This window comes from Ailuropoda melanoleuca, chromosome 14 (genome assembly GCF_002007445.2).
Source record: "Ailuropoda melanoleuca isolate Jingjing chromosome 14, ASM200744v2, whole genome shotgun sequence".
Classification (NCBI taxonomy): domain Eukaryota; kingdom Metazoa; phylum Chordata; class Mammalia; order Carnivora; family Ursidae; genus Ailuropoda; species Ailuropoda melanoleuca.
In genome coordinates this window covers 50737215-50763825 of record NC_048231.1, presented here as the reverse complement: position 1 = coordinate 50763825, position 26611 = coordinate 50737215, and the positions used below count along the sequence as shown (strand labels likewise).

At 40.9% G+C, this 26611-nt stretch overlaps 1 protein-coding gene across 6 annotated transcripts in view; it reads left to right on the top strand.

Moving 5' to 3' along the window:
• PTPRM (protein tyrosine phosphatase receptor type M) overlaps window positions 1-26611 on the top strand; it is a 784719-nt gene that overhangs the window by 625741 nt on the left and 132367 nt on the right. For 2 of the 6 annotated variants that reach the window (XM_034642281.1, XM_034642280.1), the window contains 5 exons: window positions 15570-15721; window positions 19371-19445; window positions 19676-19702; window positions 23701-23712; window positions 24424-24611. In XM_034642281.1, coding sequence (XP_034498172.1) covers window positions 15570-15721; window positions 19371-19445; window positions 19676-19702; window positions 23701-23712; window positions 24424-24611 — 454 coding nt within the window. The remainder of the gene's footprint in view (window positions 1-15569; window positions 15722-19370; window positions 19446-19675; window positions 19703-23700; window positions 23713-24423; window positions 24612-26611) is intronic. The other 4 variants (XM_011222861.3, XM_019797917.2, XM_019797919.2 and 1 more) reach the window with 2 other exon arrangements.

Sequence of the window (26611 nt, the reverse complement as noted above, 5' to 3'; positions counted from 1 at the left end):
ACATGGAAAGGCAGAACTGGCTGAGCATGTGGGGGGGGGGTCTGGTTGCTGCTCTTTGCTCTGTGAAATAAGCATTCATCCAACAGGAAAGGGAGGGCTAATGGAGGTAGAAGGAGATAAGAGAAGATGGAAAATTCATTTTCCTAAAATGTAATCCCTATTATATTATCTTTTGCCCAGCATAACTCTTCTTGTCTAAGTATTATGTCCCAGCTTCTCAGCTTCGCCTCCAAAGCCTTCCACAGTGACACCAGGGCTTCACTATAGGTAGCTCATTCCTTATGTGTTTTCCTGAAAGTTGATTGACTTATGATAAATAAGCTCTGAAATGTACAGCCATATAACAGCAATTGTAAGTATTAATTATTGTATCTTATCGAAATGAAAAGTTAACAGGGCTTGTGATTGGTGGCCTAGAGTTGTGGGATAGGAAATCCAACCAATCTTTCCAATGGATAGTTTAGCAAGAGGTTTTCAACTCTATTAATTTTAATATATGGGCCTCTCATATTAGAGACATTTTTCACATAATTTTTTTTAGTTCTAAGCGTCATTGGTGGAATGACTTCGGATTCTCCTTGACTCAGTGAGGAGACCCTTCACAGAAGAACATGGCCTTGCATGGCCACCAAGCAATCCAAAGTGACATGATTGAAAACGAAAATTGCATGTGATGGGCCCATCTTTGCTGTTACCCCCACCCCCCAGGAGTCTTAACTATTCAAACTGCTCAAGACAATACCTCATACAATTGAAACTTATGTCACATGTCAGTGTATGTCTGCTTTCATGCCATTCAGTACAGAGGGGGGAAAAAACAGTTGTTTTTAGAAATTAAATAAAGTCACAGATCTCTGTATGTGCAGTATGTGCAAGAGAAGCTTTCAAATCCCTTCTACCCAATGTCTGCTCCCCTTTAACTCGTGGACGTGAATGGAGCACCATAGTGTGACACAGACAGGTCATTATGTTTGAATTAGTTGGGGGTGCAGAGGGGGATGGTAGAGTTTTTCTCTTTGCTTCAGAAATCAAAAGAAAATGCAATACCTGCTGGGTGTATATATCCCCTGAAAGTTGCCAGCACTATTCACCAGACAGCTCCCAGATAAGCAGATGGCTTCTTTAATGATTAAACCCAATTTTTCTAAAATGCTAATTAGTTAGAGAAAGATAATTTGAAAGTCTGTTATACATTGCAGGAAATGGCTTTCATGTCTGTTTTATTTGCTGCTAAGAATCACACAGCTATCACCTGAGTAGGCTCAGTTTCTCTCTTTTTATTTAAATCGTGTGACTGTTCAATCATAAGAAAAGGGGAAAGACAGTTGATGAGGAAGAGGAGAAGCCCCTTTCAGGATGAAATGCTCAATTAAAAAGAAAGCTATTTCTTTGTTTTCAAAAATCAGGCTTATTGTTACTTTTTGAACTCTGTATTTGGTACAGTCTGTTCACTGGCTTCATATGGCACGCACATCTCAATTCCCAGTTGTGCAAATTTCCACCAAAACATGGAAAAACTAAATTGCCTATACGAAAATTAGTTCTATGAACTTGTCAAGCTAAAGGTCTTAGAATGTATTAGAATGTGTTAGAAACAATGAATTAAAATAATGAAGACCTGGACTTTGTTCTGGTCACCTAACTTTTCATACATGATTCCTCATTCAGAACATAGGTTAATAGGTTATACCCTCCCTTATTTGTTTGTTGTGTAAACCATTCATCCTGTAGAATTTCCCACATTGTGAACTTGGCTTATAATGTCATTTGACGTATCCTTTTATTATCTGTATTTCCTATGAACTGGGGCAAGAACTAGAGGCTTCATTAGATTCAGGTTTCTTGTTTTGTAAGAATTGTTCATAGGTGATGCTTTATACTCCCTAATACATTGCATCAAGAAATACATAATACTCAGATTGATTAGGGGGTGGCAGTTTTGCCAACCCGATCCATCCATTATAAAGTTCCACATCAGCTTGTCACTTAATGGTTTTTTAAGCTACTGGTGATGATTGCCTAGATTTATTATTTTATTAGGGGTTTCAAAATGGTGACATCCTAATTCTATCATTCTGTCTGTATTTATTAAGTGTCATTCTCTACTTAACTGTTTGGTTACTCTGAAATATAGTTCATATAGGAACTTGAGATAAATGTTTGATTTCTTCCCATTATTTTCCAGTTTCAGAATGAATTGATGCCAAAACAACTTTATGCATTGGCCAACAGTATCACTATGGACCCAGGGATTTTGACATGTTTGATATTTTTGAATATTTTATAGTAATTCATGTTTGGATGGTCAAAGTATCTGATCTTTGGCCAATAGGAGCCCCTTCCAGTTGTCTCTTGTGTTTTTCTGAGATCACCCCAGAAATCTTTGAGAGCTTCCCTGTTTCCTGGCATGCCTGGATGTTCTCAATGCATTTTGCGCACTGTCTTCCCCATGACTTTCTTCAAGATTTCCTCGAGAAACCCTGGTTTCTTTCAGTGGGAAATGGCATTTAGAGACCACAATCTGGCTGCAAAGGGTGATCACTGAATCAAGACAGCCATTGCTTCTAGACCCATATCAACTACCTTCACCACCATCTTTAACCCTGCTGTCAGCTTATCTTCCTGCCATATCTGACAAGCCAGCATCCCCTTTGTCTTTGTCAGTAGGAAGAAAAAGGTCTTTGGCATATAATAAAATATAGGAGAATATCTTTATGAACTCAGGTAGGGAATGCCTCAAAACTAAAATAGACATAATTGATACATTTGAATATATCAAAATTATAAACTTCTATAAACCAAAAAATACCATAAATAAAATTTAAAAACAAGCCATAGATTTGAAGAAAAAAATTTTAATATTTATATGTCAAAGTACTTACTAGTAGCCTAAATACAAAAAATATCTGGACATCAGGGCGCCAGGTGGCACAGTTGGTCAAGTGTCAGACTTTTCGTATTGGCTCAGGTCATGATCTCAAGGTCGTGGGATCTAGCCCCATGTCAGGCTTTGTGCTCAGCAGGGAGTCTGCTGGAAATTCTCTCTCCCCCTCTTGATCTCTCTCTCCCTCTGCCCCTCCCCCCATGAGTGCACACACGCTCTCTCTCTCTCATACAAATAAATAAATCTTAAAAAAAATCTGTACATCAATAAGAAAAGCCAACCCAAATAGAAAAATGGATATAAAATATACATAGGCAGTTTATAGACTAGTGATGTATGTATAGCTAAGTAACATTTGAAAAGATAACCAGCCTCACACATAATCAAGTATATGTAAATCTACACAATGTGAGATGCCATTTTTTACCCATCAGATTAGCAAACATTTTTGTAACTGATATCAAGGGTTGGTGAGTATGTGGGAAAACACAGTTTGTTAAAAATGCTAACTTAGAACAACTTTGGTGATACTTTTGAGATTTCATTTTAATTTGAAAAAAAAAAATCCCTTTGTTTCCCACAATCCCCCTACATACACACACACACACACACACACACACACACATACGCACAGCACATGAAGGGCAAATTATTTGCTTTTCATATTTCTTTTAACAAGTTAGAACTCTGTACTATCAGTGTACCAAAATACTAAAATAAATCTATTTTGCTTTGCCTTTATCAATAAAAAGAGAAACTTACAAATTCATAATCAGAGGTAAAAATTTTTTAAGTGTGATTTTTATATTTTTCCATAGAGGAAGTATTTTTGACAATAAAGTGACCACGATATAGGATAAGTTAATAAGAAACTGTAGGCCTGGGTTGGGAAAAACGATTAGTAACTATATGTTTTAGAAAAGCGTGTTATATGCAAACAATGAATCATGGAACACTATATCAAAAACTAATGATGTACTGTATGGTGACTAACATAACATAATAAAAAATTTTAAAAGAAGAAAAAAGAAAAGCCAAATGGTCAAATGACCACAGAAATGCCTGTAACATTAAATATTTAATAATTTAATAATATTTATCATAAAATTCAGGACACTGATGAAAAGCAGTTGTATTATTCTCCTATTGCTGCTGTAACAAATCATTACAAACTTGGTGGCCGAAACAACAAAAGTTATTATCTCTCAGGTCCGTAAGTTACAAGCCCGATGCATCTCCCAGGCCTCAAATCAAGGTGTTAGCATGACTGCATTCCCTTCTGGAAACTCTAGGGGAGGATCTCTTTCCTTGCCTTTTTCAATTTCTAGAGACCAATTATTTGGCTTGTGACCCCTTCCTTCAAAGCCAGCAAGAGTGGGTTGAGTCCTTCTCACCCCCTGTTCTGCTACTTAAGATTACATCAGGCCACCTGGATCATTTAGGATAATTTCCTTCTCTTATAGTTGCTAATTAGCAACCTCAATTTCATCTGCAACCTTAATTCTCTTTTGCCACGTAGTATAACACATATTCATAGGTTCCTAGATAAGGAGGTGGACATCTTCAAGGGGTGGTTCTGCCTAGTGAATGAGCTCTGGATCCATGCACAGGGGGACATCCCTTTCTGGGTTAAAGCTAGTGCTTCTGGAATAATCTCTTTTAGTTGCTCTGTTCCATGATGGTTGCTAGAGCTCCTGAAGAAACAGGCTGTATTTACTCCTCAACAAATTAACCAGCAGCTATATTTTAAACTTGGAATAGAATGATTTTGTTCAAAAATCTGATCCTATGTGTTTATGAGCTTCTTGGATACTTAGTTCTGCATATTCAAGGGGTCACCTGGATTTTATGATATCACCGCTTAAATTAGAACATGCAGTTTTGTTTTTCATTGCTCTCTGCTTTCCCTTTGTGCAGATACCAATGGCTTGCTGTTTTTGTTAGCCATTCCAATTTTTCAGTGAGCTTAACAGACTTCATCGAGAGGAAACTGGAGGTACCATTCCAATATGACATGCATTAAAAATTTCTGTCTTTCTCGCTGCATTTATAGTCTGATAGAGAGGATCAGCAGTGCACCAATTTAGTCTGGCTGCAGAGTGACATTTTTGAAGCCATTAAATTTCAAGATAATGTGCACACATGGAATTCAGCAACATAAGCTGGCTATGAGTGGGGACCCGCCATCACTAATGTCACTTTATTCCCATTTTCTCTATTGTGGCTTGTACCCGTTTCATATTTTCCATCCCATGGCTGGTTCCAGTCCCTCTGGATCCATATTGCCCCGATATGAGGAATAAAACTAAACAAAATATTACTAAGGATGACAGATACTGCATCTATTATTTTTACTGCTGACTTTTTTTAGTGTTTAAATATCTTGCGCTGGTTTGGGAAATTACCTTAGGTGCTCATAGGAGCTGTGAGTTACTCCCAAGAGGAGGATGTGTTTGTTGGGAGGGTGCTATCTGCGGCTGGATTTTGGAGAACAGAATGTGTGTGTGTTGGTCCCTGCCACACGTGCTCAGAGCAATTCAGCTTAAAACACAAGTCAAACGATTACAAAACAAGAGCTCTCACCGTCTAGGCACACAAGCCAAGTATAGAACAAAGGGGGGTCAATGGGGCCTGAGGGCCTCACAGGAATTCTCTTTGGTGGGAAAGAAAGCCTAGGGAAGTGGGGAAGGTGCCTGAGTGGATAGGTAAAAGTGAGGCGGCGTGATGATCTAGTCCGTTTCAGGCTTGACCCAAAGGCTTTTCCTCCGACGCTGTTAGAGGAATAATGCTAAATCCAAATTATTTTTTCAAAGTTGTGAGGGTTTTTTATTCCTTTTCACCACTTAGAAAAAGGTAAAACATCGATATCCATGAGCTGGCTGTGTGTTTAAAGCCATGAAGAATGTAATTCGTGTAATTTAAATTAATTTTTAGAAGGAAGTCCATCTTTTCCAAATATTTCATTTTCTAAGTTTGGGAGAGAAAGACCAATTTCTTATCAAATTTGTGTGAGAGAACTCTGTTCTTTGACCCTCTTCAACATGAAATACACATGGTTATGCCTGTGTGTATGTGCTTGCACACGTGTGCGTGTGTGTGTGAGACAGAGAGAGGAGAGAGAGAGAGATCCTGACAGCTACTTGTCTGAGAGATGGACATTGTTTTTCACTTCTCTTGCCGGCGTATGTTTCTTTGCGGATGCCCTGACCTAACAGTGAGACATTCCTGGGCATCTTCACCACTAGGTCACCCGAAATAAAGCTGTAGCCTGAAGTGATGTGTTAGTACAATTCATCCCCACTTCTCAGTCGCAGGGTGGAAAGGCCAGTATGTCAGACAAGTCTGCTTTTAGCCACGTCAGCCAGTCATCTTACCTCATCACACAGTCAAGAGGTAAATTCTGAAAGAGACCCAACAAAGAGCAAAATCTTGACTCTTCTTAATATGAAACTGTGTTCTTTGTGATAAACACATGCCATGTTTACTAGTCCATGAAAACCAGAAGGCAGCAGGATAGGCAATGAGTGTGCTTTACAGTACTGTGTGTATAAGAGGCAGATTGAGTGCATTTCTTAGATGATGATACAGTTAGTGGTGACGTTAGAAGAACGCTCCTACCTCGGTGAACATGAAGTCCCAGCTGGCAAAAAAAATAGGCTTATTTTCAGCATCCGGATGTAAGCAATGGATAAACTTTGGTCAGTGATGCCAACGACACTCTCGTGGAGATGATTTTATCTCAACACAGAAAAACAATGCCACATGTCTGGAGTTCTCTAGTCTTGTGACCTTGGGCAACTTAATGCCACCATGCCTCAGTTTCCCTCCCCCTAAGATAGGAATGATAATAGTAATTTCCTCACTGGGCTGTTATAAGAACTAAGAGAGTTAATGAACATAAATTTCCTGGCTTATCTGAAGTTCTGCATAAGTTTTTATAGTTATTGTTCTCATTGTTTTTGTTTGTAGTGCTAGTTCTTTCAAATTGAAATAATTAAATGTCAGCCCACTGTTGTTTTTTTCCCTTAAAATTTTACCTTTAAAAACAACATTACCTGTTAATTCTCACAGATCCATCTTTAAGGAGACAGCCCCTTTTCACATAGGTTTATTCAGCTGGATCTTAGCAGTTTGGTATAACGTATGCATTCTCTGACTCAGCCAATATCTGTTTCATCCCTAGTGTGAGAAACATTAGATACTTCTTCTCGGTTGCAGCCTCCGCCCCAGTCCTTAATTAAAGTAGAGCGCATGCTTAATTGTAGAAGCCAGGACCAGAAAGCCATTTGCCTCTTTATTCTTACGTCTATATGCAATTTGAAAATCCTCAAGTTTTGCCACCCCAGTAGACTTTTAAATGACAAATAGTTTAAAAAATGAAGACGCCTTTTCTATAGCTAACAACTGATCTTCATGTGAATGCCACTGAGTCATTTCTCAGTCACGATCTTTGTTGATATAACCCAACATGGCAGAGTCTCTCATAGGAGGGGGACAGGCGGCAGCCATGCTCTTGGGTGAACCATGTCCTACCACCCTGAGTCACAATAAACAGAGTGACTACGGTCCATATTGAGGTTGGGCCTTAGATTCCTTCCCCTTGAATTTGCTGGGTATCTATGACAACATGCCTTTCCATCCTGATCCTCTCACAATTTCCAGTCAGTTTAGCTTCGGAGCGGAGAAAAGAGGGAGAGTTACTTCTGCTTCCTTTGCAACCATGCTGCACTTGGGTCCTGACCGGCAGCCATTCTGAGGCGCAAGAGTTCATTCTTCACCATACTTTCTTTACCAGTCCCGCTTCATACTGTCACATACTGAATAACTTGCCAAAAAGTTTTCTCTCATTGCTTTAGCCCCCATCCCATGGTTTTTTCTTTTTATTATTATTTTTATGGCAGGAAATATAAGAGAAATAATGGAATATAATCAGCATGAAAGACCATTCTTTTCATTGGAATCCCTCTCACATTTCTCTCCTTCCCCACCTTTATTCAAGTTTGGAAATTTAGGGCTGTAACATTTTTTTCTCCCTCTAATTTTATTCCAGGCATTATTGTATTTTCTTGTATTTTTAGAACAGTTTCAGGTTTACAGCAAATTGAGCGGTCAGTGCAGCGAGTTCCCATAGACCCTCTGCCCCACACAGGCGGCACCGCCTCCACTCTCAACACCCGGCACTAGAGTGGTACCCTTGTGATAACTGGTAAAGCGACACTGATGTGTCATTATTACCCCAAGTTCATAGCTTACATTCGGTTCACCTGTGGCAGTGTCATGCTGTAGTTTTTAACAGCTGTAGAACAGTATCACATGGAATAGTTTCACCGGCCTAAAAATTCTCGTGCTCTGCTTAGTCATGGCTCTTTCCCCACCAACCGCTGACAAACACTGATCCTTTTATTGACTCCACAGCTTTGCCTTTTCCAGAATGGCAGATAGTTGGAATGAGGCAGTATGTGACTTTTCCAGATTGACTTCCTTCACTTAGTAATGTGCATTTGTTGCCTCCGTGTCTTTTCATAGCTTGATAGCTCATTTCTTTTTAGTGATGAATAACATTCCATTGTCTGGATGTGCCCCCTTATGTATTTATCCATTCACCTTCTGAAAGTCATTTTGGTTGCTGCCATGTTTGGGCATTTATGAATAAAGCGGCTATAAACACCTATGTGCAGGTTTTTGTGTGGATATAAGTTTTCACCTCTTTTGGGTAAATACCAAGAAGTGTGATTGCTGGATCATATGCTAAAAGCATGCTTAGTTTTGTTTGAAACTGCCAAAGTACCTTCTGAAGTGGCTGGACCAATTTGTGTTCCCGCCAGCAATGTATGAGTGTTCCTGTTGCTCCACGTCCTCGCCAGCATCTGGTGTTGTCAGTGTTGTGGATTTTGGCCATTCAAACAGGTTCATAATGATATCTTGTTATTTTAATTTGCAGCTCCCTGATGATAGATGATGTGAAGCATCTTTTCATATACTTATTTGTCATCTGTAAGGCTTCTTTGGTGAGGTGTTAAGGTGTCTTTTAAGGTCTTTTGCTGACTTTTTAATTAGGTTGTTTTCTTGTTGTTGACTTTTAAGAGTTCTTTGTATATTTGGATTTAGATCTTTATTCCTCTCTAGTATTTACATTCAATGCCAGAAATTTCCCTCTAATCACTGCTTTTGCTGCCTTCAACAAATTTTGATAAGTTGTGTTTTCATTTTCATGTAGTTTAAAATATTTTTTAAATTTCTCCTGAGGTTTCTTCTTTGACCAGTATGTTAAGAAGAGTGTTCATTAATTTCTATGAATTGTGGGATTGTCCAGCTGTCTTCTCTTACTGATTCTTAATTTAGCTCCTCTGTGGTCTGAGAGCATACATTGCATGATTTCTATTCTTTTGAATTTATTAAAGGTGTGCTTTATGACCCAGAACATGTTCTGTCTTTGTGAATGTTCTCTGTGAACTTGAGAAGAACATGTATTCTAATATTGTCAACTGAAGTATTCAATAGCTGTCAGTTATATCAAGTTGATTGATGATGCTATTGAGTTCAACTATGTCCTTACTGATTTTCTGCCTTGTGGATCTGTCCATTTCTGATAGAGGGGTGGTGAAGTCTCCAACTATGATAGCAGATTCATCTATTTCTCTTTGTAGTCTGTCAGTTTTTGCCTCACATGGGTTGATGCTCTGTTGTTAGGCACATTATGGAATAGGTCTTGCTGGATAAGTGACCCCTTTGTCATTATGTGATGCCCTTCTTTACTTCCCATAACCTTCCTTGCTCTGACATTCCTCCATCTGAAATTAATGTAATTCCTGCTTTCTTTTGATTAATATTAATATTATATATCTTTCTCTATCCCTTTGCTTTTAATTTATATGTATCTTTATTTTTAAAGTGGATTTCTTATAGAGAACGTATTATTTGGGTCTTGTTTTGTGACCCACTCTGACAATTTCTGTCTTTTAATTGATGTTAAGACCATTAACACATAAAGTGAGTATTGATATTGTTGAATTATTTTCTACCATATTTGTTACTGTTTTCTACTCATTGCCCTTCTGCTTTGTTCCTTTTTTTGTTTTTCAATCTTTTTCTGCTTTAGTAGTTTTAATTGAGCATTTCATATTTTTCCATTTGCTTTGCTTTCTTAGTTTTTTTTTAACTCTTTTTAGTGTTACCCTAGAGTTAGCAATATACATTTAAAACTAATCCAACTCCACTTTCACATGACATTATACTGCATCACAGATAGTGAGGTACTTTATAATAATAAAAGATTCCTCATTCCTCCCTCCTATCCTCTATGTCATTGATATCATTCATTTCACTTATACATAAACTATCATCAGCTGTATTGTTGCTATTATTAAGTTGAACAAACTGTTATTTACTAGATCAATTAAGAATAAGAAAAATGAAAGTTTTTATTTTACTTTCCTTTATTCCTTCTCTAGTCCTCTTCCTTTTTTTATGTTGATCTGAGTTTCTGATCTATATTATTTTCCTTCTTACTGAAGAACTCCATTTAAAAATTCTTGCAAGGCAGACTATTGGCAATAAATGCCCTCAGTTTTTGTCTGAGAAAATCTTTGTTTTTCCTTCATTTTTAAAAGATAATTTCACAGGTTACAGAATTCTAGGTATTTTTTTTTTCTCTCTCTCAACATTTTGTCACTCCACTATCTTCTTCCATGCCTGGTTTCTGAGGAGAAATCAGATACAATTCTTATTTTTGCTCTTGTATAAGTTAAGTGTTCCCCACCCCCACCCCCATGGCTTCTTTCAAGCTTTTCTATCTTTGACTTTTTTCAGTTTGAATATGATATGCCTAGGTGTAGATTTGTCGGCGTTTATCCTTCTTGGTATACTCGAAGCTTCTCAAATCTGTTTTAGTGTCTGACATAATTGGGGGGAAATTCTCTATCACTATTGCTTCAAATATTGTTTCTATCCCTTTCTTCTTATTCTGGTTTCTCACTACATGTATATTACACCTTCGTAGTTGTTCCACAGTTTGGGAGTATTCTCTCTTTTTTCAGTCTTTTTTTTTTTTCCTTTGCTGTTCCATTTTAGAAATTTCTATTGTCCTGTCTTTCAGCTCAGAGATTCTTTCCTCAGCCATGTCTGTTCTCCTAATGAGCCCATCAAAAGCATTCTTCGTTTTCATTAACACTTTTTGATCTCTAGCATTTCTTTTGATTTTTTTTTTTACTTAGTATCCCCATCTTTGCTCATGTTATCATCTGTTCTGGCATGTTGTCTACTTTTTCCATTAGAGCCTTTGGCATATTAATCATAGTTATTTTAAATTCCCAGTCTGGTAATTCCAGCATCCCTGCCATCTGACTCTTATTCCAATGCTTGCTCTGTCTCTTCCATGTTTTTTGCCTTATACTATGCCTTATAATTTTTTATTGACATCCAGACTTGGTGTACTGAATAAAAGGAACTGCTGTGAACAGGTCTTTTATAATGTGATAGTAGGTATTGGAGAAGGAAAGGCATTCTATAGATCTATGATTAGGTCTTAGGCTTTTAGTGAATTTGTGCCCCTGCTCTATGATCTTCACCAGTGCTTCTCAGTAACCTGCCACTAAGTAGGACAGGATGGCTGGAGGGAGCTGGAGTTGAATATTTCTCTTCCCCTAGATCAGTTAGGCTTTGATAAAACCCCAGCAGGTTAGGCTCTAGTAATACATCCTCTTGAGGGCCAGCCCTTTCAAGAAGCAAAGAAATGCTCTGTTCTGGGTGTATTTCAAAATGGCTGTTTTCCACCCCCTTCTGCTGGAAGCTGGAGGGTTTTGCTTTGTTTCGTTTTGTTTTTTCTCCAATCTGTACTTTGAAGACCTGGTAGGGCTCTTGGGGATGAAACTCACAAAAGTGTGGGGGATCCTCTAAGACTGGATGCCCCCCTAGAGTTTGTAAGTCTCAGACTTGTCCATCTGAGCCTCCAGTAACTCATTAATCACAGCTTAGGTTTTCCTAGCCTGGTGCCAGTTCTCCCAGAGCTTTCTGCTCATGGGCTTCTGCTTTGGTGGGTCATGATTCTTTGTATTCACCTGTTTCTCTCTGTGGTTTTGGGAGCAGCAGTTTCTCCTATGACCTCAATGAACTCAATTATCTGACAAAGCTAAGGAGAGTTGCCAAGTTTCAGTTTGTTCAGCTTTTTACTTGTTAGAACAGGGCGATAACTTCCAAGCTCTTTACATGTTGGACGGTAAACCAGAAGTCTTCTCTTTAATTTTTTATGATCCATTTTTAGATATTATTAGGAATTTATTATTATCATTATCATCATCATTATTATTATTAAAGGTCTTTGAGATTCATGCAGTCCAAATTTGGAGATTGGAGATTGAAATACTTTAGACAATTTGTTAAAAATCAAAATGGAAAATTCCTTGCATCTTTAGATAAGATTGCAAAGAGAATTCCCTTCACTTTAGGCGTTTCCCTGCACAAAACACTTAATTTCATTATGTTGAGAAAGTTTTTCTGACAGTTTTCAAAGTTCTCACTTAAAAAAATACAGATCTGAAACACAAAGCTTGCAAGAGAAGCAGAAAAAAGAGAAAGTGAAAACTTGTATTTATCCACAGTCATTCCCAAGCCTCGGTTCTATTTAAATCCAGCATTCTTCAGCCCTCTGTAATTATGGACTACAGCATTTGTATATATGAGAACAAATGAAAACCCCAAGCAATGACTCAAAAACCTCCATAACCAAGCCAGCCTCTTTTGATAAGTAGGTTATAGAAAAACTCTCCCTAATAACACTGTGATATGATAATGATTAATTCAATTAACAAGCATATTGAACATCGTCTCTTTGTGTAATTGGTTAGGTGCTAGTAAATTACTCTTGCTTTTTCAAAGCATAATATTTAGTTATGGGAAGATAGAGTATTCATACAACTTGGTGGTAATTATAAGGTAACTTGTAGGGAAACATAATGTAATGAAACTTTACTAGAAATAACACACTGTTCTAGAATGAGTGTCTTTGGAGTCAAGAGATCTGGAGTGCCATCTCAGCTCTACCATTTGGATGAGTCACCTTACTTCTCTGAGGCCCATTTCCCTCATCTGTAAATTAGGAAGTAAGAAGGGCTCTTAACAAGATCACTAGGATTAAATGAGGTAACACTTGTAGAGTACTGTCGCTCATTATCTGTTGGGCACCTTATGTTAATTTCCACTCCCTTCCATTCCAATCCAAGTAAGTATCTAAGTGCGGTTATATTAATGGAGAGCAGAAGTACCACAGACATGCTGTTTTAGGGCCACGTCGTGTTTTAATTTTTTTAATTTGAATTATTTGACAACACTTAAAAATTAAAGGAGTCTACATAAAATCCTGGATTTCTATTTTTTCCTCAAATTTACAGCATCTGGGACCTCCGTGGGGGAATCCATCTGTGGGAGCTTGAGGACGCTGTGAGCCAGGTTTTGAAGAAGGTTCATGAACAGAGTATGTGCTTAATATAAGCTTAAAGCTGTGGGTCTCTGACAGGACCTCTGATTTGAGCAGGCTCTCATGGGTCCTTAGTGGGCTTCTTTTGTGCTTAAAGATGATCAGCAATGAAGTGTGTAGCTTGACATCCCTGAAATTAGTTCACACAGCTGGAGGATTAGAAAGGAGGTAGAGCTTTTGCAGTACAAGCTTAGCTTTTGTGGGTCCACACATCCCCCATCCACCCCACCCCCAGGAGCACATTTGCTGTCATCTCTAATCTGTAAGGATTAGATTAGAACACAAGCAAGAAAAGACAAACAGGGAAGTCTGGTGAACTGGACGATGCCCTTCTTCCTGGGCAGAACAGAAGAGAGTATGGAGGCAGACATCTGCATAAATCAGTCCAAAGCAAATCAAAGAAATTCCAGCAGAAAGAGAATTTTTGCCTGAATTATGGAGCTAATTATCTCAGTCCTCCACTTCAGTGTTCCTGGGGAGACCTGGCTTAAGAATGCTTTTCCAACGAGCTGGCAGATTCAGAAGTGGAGAGAAAATGTGTTATTGTAACCGCAGCTGTGGAGCCTGAGCCTGGTTGCTGCCTCTGTCCAGAACACCTGTTGAGAACATCCAAGCTCAGACCAGCATGGCTTGCTGGGGGAAAAAAGGGGGGGCTTTCACGAAGGCCATCATGGTCTGCACGCTGGCAAGAGAAGAATGCCAGCTCCCAAAGAAGCCACTCTGGGTTGCTTTTTAAACATCTTTACAACTTTAACACTGTCATAGAAATTATAGATGATTTTCATCTTTCTGTTTCAAAATTCTTTTTTTAACAACTTTTTAGTAATAAAAAGGGCAACTTATTAATGAAACCCTTCTGCCTTCATGGTATGAAATTAAAAGATTATTATAACTACAGGCAAGAAAGCATTTGGATTATGTGGCATTTGGAAATGACAATAAAGATTATCCATATGGTCTAATGTTGTCAATGTCTTACATTGCATTAGCAATCACCTAATATGGGCGTGATTTTGAATATGTGGCTCATTTTAAATTCTAGTGTGTCCTAGGTCAATCAGAGTCAAGATGATTTACTAGAAAGAGCTGCCATCTTCTTTTGTAAATGCTGCCGGGTGCTTAGGCAGAATTAGGATATTTTAGGACATAATATCTTTGGTATTATGGTGCAATAGTTTTAAACCTTCTCACTTTATACCTTTTCTTTAAGCATCTCTCATTTTATTCTCGGCTGTCCGGGATACATATAACAACCTCCAGTAGTAAAAGCTGAAAAATTTTTGCTTTATCTGTTTCTTTGTTATGTCAGGTCTCTTACATTTTTATGGCTTTGTCCAGGTATTTGTAACTTCAGATTATGAGTTTTTGGTGGTCAGGGAGCAAGACTCAGAGGCCAGAGTTAAACTGTGTCTCCAGAACAATTGGAAATCTCTTTACCTCCCTTGGCCTTTTTGCACTCTCTTCCATGGAGGGAGGGGATATGGGGGCTTATGCCTCTGCTAAGCTCTCAAGGAAAGCCAGCAACTTGAAATTTCTTTACCTTCTGCTCTGCTGACCAGCCTCGGTAAGGAACTAATCGGGGGTCATGTGGAATTAAGTCACGTCACAGCTCCCTGAGAAGTCGGGCTATGCCTTCCCATGCACCTGAGGCCTGCCTGAGCCCCTCTTGCTCTGGGCAGGCTGAATGTCATGGCCAGCAACCTTTCCGCACATACTCCAATGATACTACTGTCTTCACTCCTTGCCTACTTTTTGTTTTAGTTGGACAGTATGCCTCGCAGATTCATCCTTGGCTTCTTTCAGTTTTGTTTGGCAGATACTTACCAGGGCATCTACTCTTTGCCACTGAATGTAGAAAATAATTTAGTAAAAAGCGAGTAACTCTAGAAGCTTATCAGTAAGTAGATTATGATGGCATTGTACTAGGGCCATCAGTCATTTTAATTTCACATGTAGTAGGAGAAGCAGAAAGTAATATTTCAGGTTGCATGTTCCTAATATCACTGTGGGTTTTGAGGCTGGCAGTAGATGTTTTTCATCTCTGTGTCTCTGCAGCTGGAAGAGAACCTGACTTTCAAAAGGCACCATAAACAGATGTTAGGGATGAATACGAATAATTCAATAGAAATCATTCCTGATCATTCCTCAGGACACATGTCAGAGCCCCGTTTTCCATTCTCATGTGTGTCTATATAATGAACTCTTTGTCCTAAGGAAACTAGCCAAGAAGCGGAAGGAGACGATGAGCAGCACACGGCAGGAGATGACCGTGATGGTGAACTCAATGGACAAGAGCTATGCCGAGCAAGGCACCAACTGCGACGAGGCGTTCTCGTTCATGGACACACACAACCTGAACGGGAGATGTAAGTGCAAACGTGTCTTCGCTTCTACCATCGTTCTCTGGCTTTCTAGGACGCCGGATAGTACTGGGGCATTGGAAAACAAAACCTCCCTGGAGAATTCCTATGCCCGATTGGTTTCTCCATCCCTTTCAGAAATTCTGAAAACTGCTGTGGGTGCCATGGCTTGCTTAGGAGAGGAGGAAGCAGCAGAGATGATAGGGCCAGACCAGGGAGCACAGGAAGCCACAGTTTCTGTGAAACCTTAGCATTGCATGAAGGCTTTTCTCTTCTTGGAGAGAAAGGCACCTGCTTCTCATCATCCTTTTTGCAGTTGAGATCCTGTTTGTAAGCTAACCAGGTGTGGAATTACACAGGGAAGCCTATTCTAAAACAACTCACTAAATGGCAGTAACAAGTTAATTGTTTATTTGTTTAGCTGACAGGTTCTGCCTTTATTATAAGGCTGTTAGTGGCAATTAATAAGTTAAACTGTATTTCCACTTCACAAGTCTTACATCTCACACCAGGTGGGTAAACCAAACTTCAGCTAATGCCTTCCCAGACTGCCACCTGTGATCCAGGTACAAGGCATTATTTTAGAAAGCTAACAATTCGATTGAGTATATGATGAACAAAAGGAGCAGTCGTGGGTGTCCCTGGTGATCTTCTCAGAGACCAGAAGTAAATCCCACGTGGATGCCTGATTCTGTGGTTCATGGCCATGCTGGGTTCAAGGGTAGAGGTTTCTTTACTGTGTGAAATCCATGCCCACAGACTGCCACTGCCACTGGCTGCATAATTAGCATGTTGGACAGCAAGAGGACGAAACAAAAGTGCAGCTATCACCAACACTCATAAAAATGCAGAAAGTCCGGATTGAGTCCATGATTGAGAAGCAGAGAAATCGGGTCTTGGGGGTTGGGGGAGAGGGCTGATACCTGTGTGGACAGTGTGTGCCGTGTCCCGACCACCCGCTCGGCCTGTTCTTTTGCTGCAGCTTCCAGGCCCCCCATCTGCCTGCCCTCTGTCCGGTCACTGCGTGGTCAGTGTCCACCTCTCCCGCGCTTTGCCCTTCTCCTGCATCCAGCAAGGCTCCTGAGAGCTGCTACTTACGGTGGCTACAGTTGCCCACCTCTTCCCTAGAGCCTCTACAGTCATTCATCTACATGCACACCTGGACCAGGGGAGCAGTTTAGCAGTCACAGCTGTCGGCTGTCACCCCAGTGGGGAGGGTGGCTCTCTTTATTCTTGGTCATTGCTCTTTGCCCTTTGGTATCATTTTCAGTGTAAGGGCACATAATCTGTGGTGCTCCAGTATTCCACAAACTACTTTTTTTCATAGAATTTTCTCTTTTTTTTGTATCAAATGTTTTATATATATACATACACATATATAATGCATTTAATGGCCAAAATAAATCAATTACAATACTTAACGATACACTGTTGTGGGCTGGGGTGGGAAGAGTCACGCCTACCAACAGGGTTAGAATCTTCGTAGTAGTGGTTGGTTCTTCAACGCCAGCATGAAAGGGGCCACACAGTTGTTCTCACTTTCTAGGATAACCCATTAATGTTCCAAATGTCCTATTTCATGGTGAAACTCCTCACACATAAATTTACTAGGAATTACCTTCCTGGATTAGAAACGTACATGACTAGTTTCCAGGCTTTTGAAGTTTGAATAACAGGGGCTATTTGCCTCTGGACAGGAAATTTAATTTGGCAGTTACTTCTTTAAAAGTGAGTGTGTCTGTGGAAGTCCATAAATGCTCAGGCAAAGAGGTTGCTGCAGAAACCAGCGTCAGCTTCCATGGCGCATCTACAACAAGCCCTTATTTTATGCCTCCTGTCAATAACACTGATAGAGGAAACACAGCAGGAGGCGCTCCGTTTTCCTCCCACTCTGTGAGCAATGACTAAGTGCCATCCCATCCCCAACCATCAGAGTGATCCTGATGGTAACTTTATCATGGTTACTCTCTTAGTGCCTTCAGAATAAGAGACAAGCTACTGGGGGAGGAACCATGCCGGAGAGGGGTTCATTAGACCCCTAGGCCTCCAGCCCCGAACCTATTACAAGTCTGGGTATGTCTGAGGTCTTTTAGGGTTGGGAGGTGAGTAGCTTTTAGGAAAGACGAAGTTGGAGAATTTAAAAATAAGCACAAGCACGTTTATGAGAACGGGGAATAATCTGTCTACCAAAGCAAATGGCAGTTGTACCATCTTCTTTTAATGTTATACAAAGGGGGAAAATAAATGTGTATAGTGGGAATGGGTTTCATTTTTATACTAAAGACAAAAGTATTTAAAATATATTTTTAAAGGGTGAAAATAAACATAGCTATTTTGTATCTGCTTTGCACACTTTCACCAATGACATAAAAATGTCTGCAGGTAATAGACATTATTCTTACTGACCCTAGCACATTTTATAAGTACTCAGGCTTTTGTTCTTATTTTCATCAGTTACCCTCTTTTTTCCTGGCAGTTTACCATAAACATGCATTATAAATATGATACCTTTCTATTTTAGAAAAATATCTTCTAAATGACAGGGCAGCCTGGGTTCTGGTTATTGGTCTGTCATTTCTTAATTCTATATTTTAAAAATATAAACAGAGGTAAAAACTTCTCCACGAGAGCTGAAATATATTAACATGGCAGCAGAATAAAGATAGCATACAATATCCACAGGGATTTGGTATTTCTGCCCCTAATAAAATGACGTAATTGGGTATTAGTGTCCCAATCCAGAACTTTAGCATCAAATAAATCATGTAACTACATCAGAAAGTTAAGATTTAGACCTGCGTTTAACCAACTTGAACATTTGAGCACATGCAAATCATTATTCTTATACTTTAATGAAATTAACGTGATTTTAAAGCACTAATCAATTAAGATGTTGAAGACGGTTCATAAACTAATTTTTAAAAAGGAAGTACCCACTTTCAACGAAAGCAGATTAATTGGACGGGATTGACTTTCCCTCCCAATAACAGGGAGGGAGAAGATCTAATAGTTAAATCCCGAATCTTTCAGAGGACCATTTCAAAGAAAAATAAGCATTTTTAAAAAGACTGAAAAGACTAATAGAACAATGTGAAGGCATGCAGCTTTCACCTTAAATATAGTGCACACAAAACATCACCTTTGTTTTTTGTAAACCAGGTCATAACATTACAGAAAGTCTCAGAATATCCAAAATAGGAGGAACAAGAGGAGTTAACGAACCGCGAAAACATCGACATTCAGAAAATTCTCCAACAGCCATGTGTAGACACCTCCTCATACCCTTAGTTATTAAAAGAAAAAAAAAAACCAACTGGCATGATACTAGAATTCGACAAGCAAAGGCTAGAAGTCAAAACAGAAGTCTAATGACTTTCTCTATTCAAAATGGCGGCAGAGGTTATGGAGATTTTTCTTCATTTGTAGAGTAAGAAAATCTTTTAAGTGATAAAAGCATGTTTGTCCCCTCAAGTACAAGTGATTCCCTGGAGACATTAGGGAATGGTAGTATTTACCACATAGACTTCAGTAGATGTCTGGCGTCTCTTCAGTCAAGTCTCATACCAGCGTGGTGTCCTTCTGAGTGACCTCGGAGGGCCGTATTCTCAGGTACTGCCTCTCTGCAACTGCTGACTAGTCCTTCTCTCATTTACAGCTGTGTCTTCACCCTCGTCCTTTACAATGAAAACGAATACACTGAGCACATCGGTGCCCAATTCTTACTACCCAGGTAACAGATTTTTCCATTGTTGCATCCATTCATAACCCCTTAGCGATCAGAATCAATCCGCGCTCTCACCGTGCTGCCCATGATGCTTGAGGAGCTTAATACGTTTGATGTGTTGTAACCCGATGCTTTCTATGGCTTTCTGCGGGAAAAGTGGGGGGCTTTTCATCAATCATTTACTGTTCTTTCTCTTTTTACTTTCTCTGCATTGACCCGCTTATGATGTATGACAGACCCATTTGTGCCAACTGCAATTTTAGGTGAGAACATTTCCCTTTATCACAGTTTATTGCAGGAGTAATTTAGAAAGTCAGTGGCCACTCTCTAGGAGCCTGGAGTTCTGTTCTGTTTGATGCAGGGATTGTAAGCAGGACAAGGGGGTGGTGGGTGGCCTGGGGGGAGGGCATAGACAATAAAAAGACTCTCCAAATAGTCTCCTTTGATAAGAAGGGTTTGCCTCATGTATGTTGGAAATGATACCAAAGGATTCAAATGAACAAGCCCGGCTCTCGTATTTTCCCTTTCTGTGTTCAGAATTTAAAGTCAGATTTGATCCCAAGGGAAAACACAGTATGTCATCACTCCACTGTGTACTTCCAAGAGCTAAATTTTGTAGTGTGACAGTTGTAAAAGTAAAAATCACTTCTTATTATTTTCACTTACCACTAAGCACTAAAAACTTCAACTTCAAAAATAGCATTTTTCTAATTATGCCAAATGTTATGCAGAAAAATTATCACAGTAGAGTTTGGGCCCCCTATCCCTTCTCGGAGCCAATCAGGGCACCCCAGCATTCCAAAGTGTCTGTCACACAGTGGAATTTCAAAGGAGCTGTGTTCTCAGCAGAAAAGTGACAAGATGGCACTTTATAATCACATGGTTTATTATGTGTCAGATGTCACTAGAAATGAAATAAAATGTTAGCCCAGTGGGGCAGAATGCATTGAAGATATAAAATGTTCCCCGTGGGGAGCCAGAAAAAATCCCGTTTGTCCAATGTAAGAAGGTTCTGGAGAAATGGCATTACCTGGCTCTGATAACCAAATAAGCATGAGAAGCTGTTGCATTTGAGATGCATGAGTAACCCAAGCGTATCACGGCTGTGTTCTCTTTCTACTACTAACCGTACCGAGAAGGAGCACAACACAAACGACTTCAAGGTGTATACCAATTCATCGTAGCAAAAGTTCCACCCTCAGCTGTGCGACTTCTGCTTCCTAATTCTCTTTGCAAGGGCTGATAGCTTTGCAACATATTTTTCCCCCTGTGCTTCTCTTTTCTCTAAGTCGTTACGATTTTTGTAGGTAGGATGATTTGTTTTTCTTACCGTGTTTTCTGGGCTTGAGCAAGTTTGTTGCCTGAGTTACAAGTGAACTCAGACAGAAGTGTAAGAATGGACACAAACCCAAATTTTGGAACTTGCCTCATTCTGAGAGCTAACAAACACAGCTCACTAAAGCCCTCCACCCCTTTTAATGCCAGCTATATGGGGAAAAGGCCGCATTTTTATTCTTTTCATAAGTAAGGGGTGCAGGCTAATTTGGGGCACCCAAACAGTGTAATCTACATGCAGATGACATTTGCAGAATGTTTTGATAGGCGAAGATGTGTGATTTCTTTGTGTGCTGTGGCATTCATTCTGCAGCTCTTCTAGTGGGTGTCCTGACCTTGAGGGAGCTGGAGTGGGGAGGGCCAAGACGTGCACTGTCAGAGGGAAGGAAGTGTTCAGATTGCACAGCAGGATTAAGATAAGCTTATTAAACAAATACCATTTTTTTAAAGTCGCTGCTTTGTTATTACAAACACTAAGGACATCTTTTAAACTTGGTTCGGCTTCTTTACCGAAAGGGAATCACTTGAACAGACAATTTAAGTGGCAAAAATGATGTACATCTGTGAAAAGTAAGTCAGCCAGATTGACAAATAACTGTTACCATGTCTGGCTTATATATGTACCAACGCAGCAAATGGCAGTGCTTGGGAACCGTTCCTCCCACGGAGTTTGGTGCAAATGTGAATCCATATATTGCATAGTAAGGATTAATGAGGTGATCCCTGGACACCACGGGAAGAAGATAAGCTGTACATACATCTACTCTGGCACTTTAGGGGAACAGCACTATTAACAATTTACATAGACAAGAGCGTTCTGCTGTGACTTGGAGCTTGGCGTGCTTAAATCCTCCATTATCTCCACCTGTTATGCTTATGCGCTAAGGTGCCCCGCCTAACGTGTAGAGCTTTACTGTGCCTTTATGTCATTTCCTTGCCAAAAAAATAAAAGAGAGATGTTAATAGACAGATTTTGATTGATAGATTTTGATATTGATAGATAAGTAGATAGAACACCCCACACACACCTCAAAAACATGGCACTCATTTCAATTCTAGATTTTTCAGCTGGTTTGTTGAGAATCGAAGATAGTCTATGAAAGAATATAGGAAGAATTAATTCACAGTTCTCCAAAACCCATCAGAACTGTTAGTGAGAAACTTTGTTTCTGATTTCATCCTAGGCATAATTTTTAATTGAAAAAAAATCGTTGGTAATTTTTAAACCAATATAGGAAATCAATGTCAAATAATATATTTTATCAGTAATAATTCTTTTTAAGTCAGAGCAAAGTGATTAATCACTAATTTTGGTGGCATCAAGAATTTCTAATCGTGTGGGTGACCCAGTTTCATACCACAGATGGCACGAGAAGCCTTCTATTCCCTCTTCGACACCTACGTACTCAATAATAACACTCATTTCTTAGATGGCCTCGGTGGTGTTTAAATGCCTTAAGACAGGTCCTGCACACTAGTCATGAGGCCGAGATAGTCATGCAGCGGGTGTGATCAGTACGGTGGTAACAGTGGTGGCCGCTCTGGGAATTAAACCTTCCAAGAATGCCTCACCCTAGCACCAGAGCCCTACCAGGTTGTGGTGTCTCCGCAAGAAAGGCCTAGATGATTCATTTAGGGGAAGTTTAGAAGGTCAGTCCACAATGGAGGGCATTTAATTACGTTCATCCCAAAAGGTACAAAACGGAGAGAATGAGAGAGGCACAGGGGGGAAACTAATTAAGGTTCCATTTATTTTAGTATAAAGAAAGAACTTCCTGCTGGAGTAGCTAAAAGCTCTATGGAGTCAGTCCTTCAGCAGGGATCCTGTATCCCACTTTATGAGCTTGGCACTTGCCAGTGCGCAAATCTGATGTGCAAATGTCCCAGGTTATTCGTGACTGTTCTAATAAAATGGGAACATCTGAATGGCTAATTTCAAAGCAAATCCAAATGAAAACCAAAATCATAAAATCAACGTACCACTCCTTTTTATTTTGTCTTTGTGTCTTTAGCCACCTTGTAGTGATCCAGGTGCCATTTCAGCAACAGCAACATAGCTACACACTTGTGTACCACCTTCCATACCATGCATCCCCAGGTGCTTTGCGATGCAGATAGAACTGAGGTTTGAAAACCAGGCCCAGCCAACTGAGTGCCCTTGAACGAGATTTCCTCTGGAGCTAAATCTCTCAGTTAAAAAAAAAAAAAAAAAAAAAAAAAAACCATAGCTGAATTCCCTATTGATAAACCATCTGGTAATTTTTTTTAAAAAAATGAATGTATCCTTTTGTATGTATGTTTTAATTCTTTATACCTGAAATCAATTTTGATTTAACATTCTCCTTTTAAGGGAAGTTAGCATTATATTTTATGAGACACATCCTCAATCACAAGACGGCTAAAGGGATTCAGCATTATAATGAGCTAACCTGTAGCACGTGGAACTCTTAATCTAATAGCACCTTCCTGCATAAGACATTTTTTAATAACTACAATTTCTGCAGTTCATTAATCTAATGTACGAGGAGGCTTCCATTAAAATACAGCCTCTTTAGGCTTATTTGACCAAATTTTGACATTAGTTTTGTAGTACAATTTGGTTGACGTGTTCAAGAATTTTAAATGAGAAAATATGTCAAATACAAATAAGACTTATTTAGTTATTACTTAGTTCTTGGGGGATGAGAAGCAATTATGATACTATTTTAACCTCCTTTTGTTTTTGAGTGCTTAAATAAAACACCCCCATCCTAAGGTGATGGGAGTATTGAGGCTTTGACCTCTGATCACCTACAGATAGAAAACTTAACTATAAAAAGTAAAGCACAGAATAAAAACTACCTGTAATTTTTCACACAGTACTATTGCTTATGCCCTGTTTCCTTTTTCTCCTCCTCTTTTCTCCTGATATGTACCTTCTTAAAAGTGCCAATAAATGGTAAGTTCCCCCATTCGCCTGTGGAAAAGGTGTGGAGGGAGTGGGAGCGTGTGTCTTATCTGTAGATTCTGACAAAGCCAGCTGGTTCTGCTGTGCGTCGGCCTGCATGTTAGCTCTTGTAGAACATTCCATGTGTCACGTGCTGGTCCACAACCTTCTGTCAAGCTTTCTGACACCGGAGCATGCGAGTGACTCATCAGACCAAGTTCCGTTTTCTATTTCCGCTGTCCTTGGATTTCATGTGTCAAGTCCACATTTTCATTGCTAGCTTTATAAGCCAACCCATTTTGTGCACTTTTATTTTGCTCACAGAACATTTGTACGGAGTTTATTTACTTCATCATACAAACTAGTTAACAAATCTTCAGGAGAAGACAAGGCTGGTTTTGCGCCAGGCCTTGGCGAAGTTTCAGACCGAAACTTCTATAAACTTGAGCGCCCAATGGCTGAAGGGTTCCTACCAACCAGCTTAGTGAAAGCGATATATCGTTTGGACTGCTTTGTAAAAGCAAAGATTTCTGCCTCATTCCTATCGGTATTGCCGGTCCCATTTAAATTTCTAAACACCGAACTTTTCTCTCTCGCTGAGCCACCGTGGGTATTATTGGAGCTGTCGGTGGAGGGATGTCAGCGGCAGCTTCTTAGCGTTCTCGTGACCCCCACGTAGCCCCCTGGTCCCGCCTCACTCCCGTCGCGGCCTTCTTTTCCTAGACGAAAGCCACACGATGGCCAGCGACACCAGCAGCTTGGTGCAGCCGCACACGTACAAGAAGCGCGAGCCGGCCGACGTGCCCTACCAGACGGGGCAGCTCCACCCCGCCATCCGGGTGGCAGACCTGCTTCAGCACATCACGCAGATGAAGTGTGCCGAGGGCTACGGCTTCAAGGAGGAGTACGAGGTGAGCACGAGCGCCTTCGTGGCCCGGACTGCGCCCCCAACTCCTGCAGCTGGCCAGTGGGGCCCCGGGGGAGGGGGGGTGCTGCCAGAAAGGGACCTGCGGCCATCTGGCGGTGAGGCTGCTTACCGGGAAGGGAACATACATGAAATGGAAAAAGGAGGACTGCTTCACCGTTTCCCTTCATCCTCATAAATATGCAACAGAACAGAGACCGAGCGGGCTCTGTCCCCATTCATGATTACACTTCTTGGCTTTTTCTATAATTAAGTCTGATGTTAAATCCTAATAATGTTGCGGTAGTTATCCAGGAAGAAACTGTCCACTTAAAACAATTACAGAGCAACCAGTGATGTCATGTGGTGGAGATTAGGCCCCAGGAAAGGGGCTGGCTAGTGTCACGGCTGTGACAGCCACTGTCCTGCCAGCCCACAGCACCCGGCTGTCCCGGGGGTCTAGTGCGGGCAGCTTCCGGGGACATTTCCAGGCACAGTGATGTTCTCTCACCTTCTCTAAAATGTAGGCCTCACTTTCCCACCTCAGCCATTAGCTGATTCTGTTGGAAAGTCGTTCAAGAACTGGAGAGAATTAGTTGATTTGAAGAAGTCGGATTCAAAGAAGCGTCCCATCCCTTGAGTGTGTGTGCGTGGCTGAGGCTGAGGCCGGTGGTGGGGAGGAAGGTAGCGGGCGTGGATTGCTTTTTTTACCTCATTAAATAAAACTAGTTCACACTCGGTGGAGAAAGAAGTAGCAGTTGGCACACAGTGCAAACAAGATTATGTAGATGTGGGGCTGTGGACGTTTGAGAGTGTGTCTGCAATACTGCATCTCCCTGACCAGGTCACGTATGGGAAACATTTCGTCTGGAGTTAAGAGTATTTTAAAAATCAGTTTCTACCACCTCCATACCCTACGAGTTTCAAACTCTGCTGCTTTCTCCCCTCGGGGACACTCCTGATACTTCATTTCATGCCCCGGACGCTGTGTAGTCTTGGGTTTAGCCCCACTTCTGAGCTGAATCGCCAGAGATTTCATTATAGCTGTCAGAGTCCCGCCACGGCCATTCTGCTTGTAAGACTGGGTCTTTCGGCCACACGGACAAACAGACACACACTCTGCTCTGCTGACTTGACCAGCCTCCTGTGTTGCCAGTGACCTCAGCTCAGAAGGCTGCTGCACCAAGGAAACTGGGCCTCGAGGGCTGGATTTCAGTCCAGGCTATATTTTCAGATAAAGCTCTGCATTTTAGCAACCCTGAAGTTCTTAGATCTACTATTAGCAATTTAGCTTGTAATTCGGTGAAACTGACTGCCTTTGCATATTTCCTCATGCACTTTTAAAAGGCTAGCTTAGGGAGAGGGAGGTTAAGATGGCGGAGGACTAGGGGACCCCTTTTTCAGCCGGTCCCCTGAGTTGAGCTGGATAGGTACCAGACCAGCAGGAATATCCACGGAATGCCTGAGACGCAGGAAGATACATCTGGATCTCTACAAATGAACATCTCCAGCGCTGAGTATCGAGGTACGAAGCGGGGAGCCGTGAAACCGCGCACAGATATCGGAAGCTAAACAGAAGGGGGAGGGAGCCACCGTGTCAGGGCGCCGGGAAGCGGTAGCCACCTGCAAGGGGGAGCGGACAGACCGCGGACCCGCACGCTTGAGACAGCAGGCTGAGAAGGGAGCTCCGGGAGCGCACGCGGGACGGCTGGCGGTTGGCGGGCCACCTGCACGGGGGAACAGGCGGACTCGCGGACGGCACCCACGAGACAGCAGACTTAGAACGCGAGCTCCAGGAGCGCGCGCACAGGGCGGCTGGCGGGCCACCTGCACCGGGGAGCGGGCGGACTGCAGACCCGCACTCTGGAAACGGCAGACTGAGTCTGTGAGCCGGGAGCGTGCACCACCAATCATCTCACGGAGCTCCGGAGCTCCCGTGTGCTCACTGGATCGAGGCTGAGACCGGGAGCTCCAGGAGCGTCCGCGGGGCGGCTGGCGGCTGGAGGG